Raw genomic sequence first — 1,003 nt, 5'->3', positions numbered from 1 at the left:
AGAAGCAGAAGTGGAACCTCCTGCTCAACCAACAAGTTTGCAGGAAGTGGTTTCTGGATGGCATGTCAACAACTAAACACTTGTCTTTACCAGCAGCCATTGCGCAGCAGTAAAACCAGCTGACCTAATGTGCTGGAGGTTACTTGGGTTGCCAGGTGATAAGCTGGGCTCAGCTGGGGTTGCTAGGCAGCAGTGCAGTGCCCTCAATTGTGACTTAGCTCTCAGGAGATTTTTGAAACGGCTAATTTTCCAGACACCCAAAAATATAAACTTATCAGCAAAAAAACAGCTGGGGGATTTTTTTCAGCACTTCAACTGTTTTTGGAAGCAGCTGAAACCCAAATGGAAGGATAACAACCAAATATGGATTTTTCATAATAGGTTTACTCTAAAAAATTTACTGTTTCCAGACTTGCTTTACGTCTTTAAAATAAAATCCCAAGAAAATACTATTATGATTATTATTTCTAATCTGTTCCTAACAATGGACCCCAGCAATTCTTCAGCTACCATAAATCTATAAATCTAAGAATATCAGGAGTCTGTTTACATCTTTGGAAATATAAATGCTGGAGCATGCATGTCTTCAATGAAATAAAACAGTAAAATTTCTGTATTTAACTGTGCAGGGCTCCAACCATACTCTGCCTATGAACTGAGGGCTGCCTGCTTCAATAAGATGGGCAGCACTGCCTCCAACTGGACGGCCGTCAGCACACTCAGCGAACGTAACACGTCTATTCAGTCCCTCTGAAGCCACAGCTAAGCACTTAAAAGAAGCAGGAAAATACAATTTAAATGTGTTTGTCTCCCTGCAGCCCCCCAATATGTGTCTCCCTTCTCCGTGGACAGCAACCTGACMGTGATCTGGCTGGACTGGACGGAGWCCTTTTCCCTCAACGGCTTCCTGAAGGAGTACACCGTGACCGAGAGCCAGCTCAGAGTTTACACCGGCTTCTACAGCCACCTTCATATTCCACGCACCTCACGGAAAAGTGAGGGG

At 44.0% G+C, this 1,003-nt stretch overlaps 1 protein-coding gene across 1 annotated transcript in view; it reads left to right on the top strand.

The window, feature by feature from the left end:
- Positions 1 to 1,003, top strand: part of ush2a (Usher syndrome 2A (autosomal recessive, mild)) — a 195,365-nt gene that overhangs the window by 187,054 nt on the left and 7,308 nt on the right. The window contains exons 85-87 of the mRNA XM_017303876.1: positions 3 to 60; positions 630 to 728; positions 819 to 995. Of these exons, the coding sequence (XP_017159365.1) occupies positions 3 to 60; positions 630 to 728; positions 819 to 995 (334 nt within the window). The remainder of the gene's footprint in view (positions 1 to 2; positions 61 to 629; positions 729 to 818; positions 996 to 1,003) is intronic.

Source organism: Poecilia reticulata, linkage group LG3 (assembly GCF_000633615.1).
Source record: "Poecilia reticulata strain Guanapo linkage group LG3, Guppy_female_1.0+MT, whole genome shotgun sequence".
Lineage (NCBI taxonomy): Eukaryota > Metazoa > Chordata > Actinopteri > Cyprinodontiformes > Poeciliidae > Poecilia > Poecilia reticulata.
Note: the sequence above shows the minus strand (reverse complement) of the source record. Positions and strands in the feature narration are given on the sequence as shown.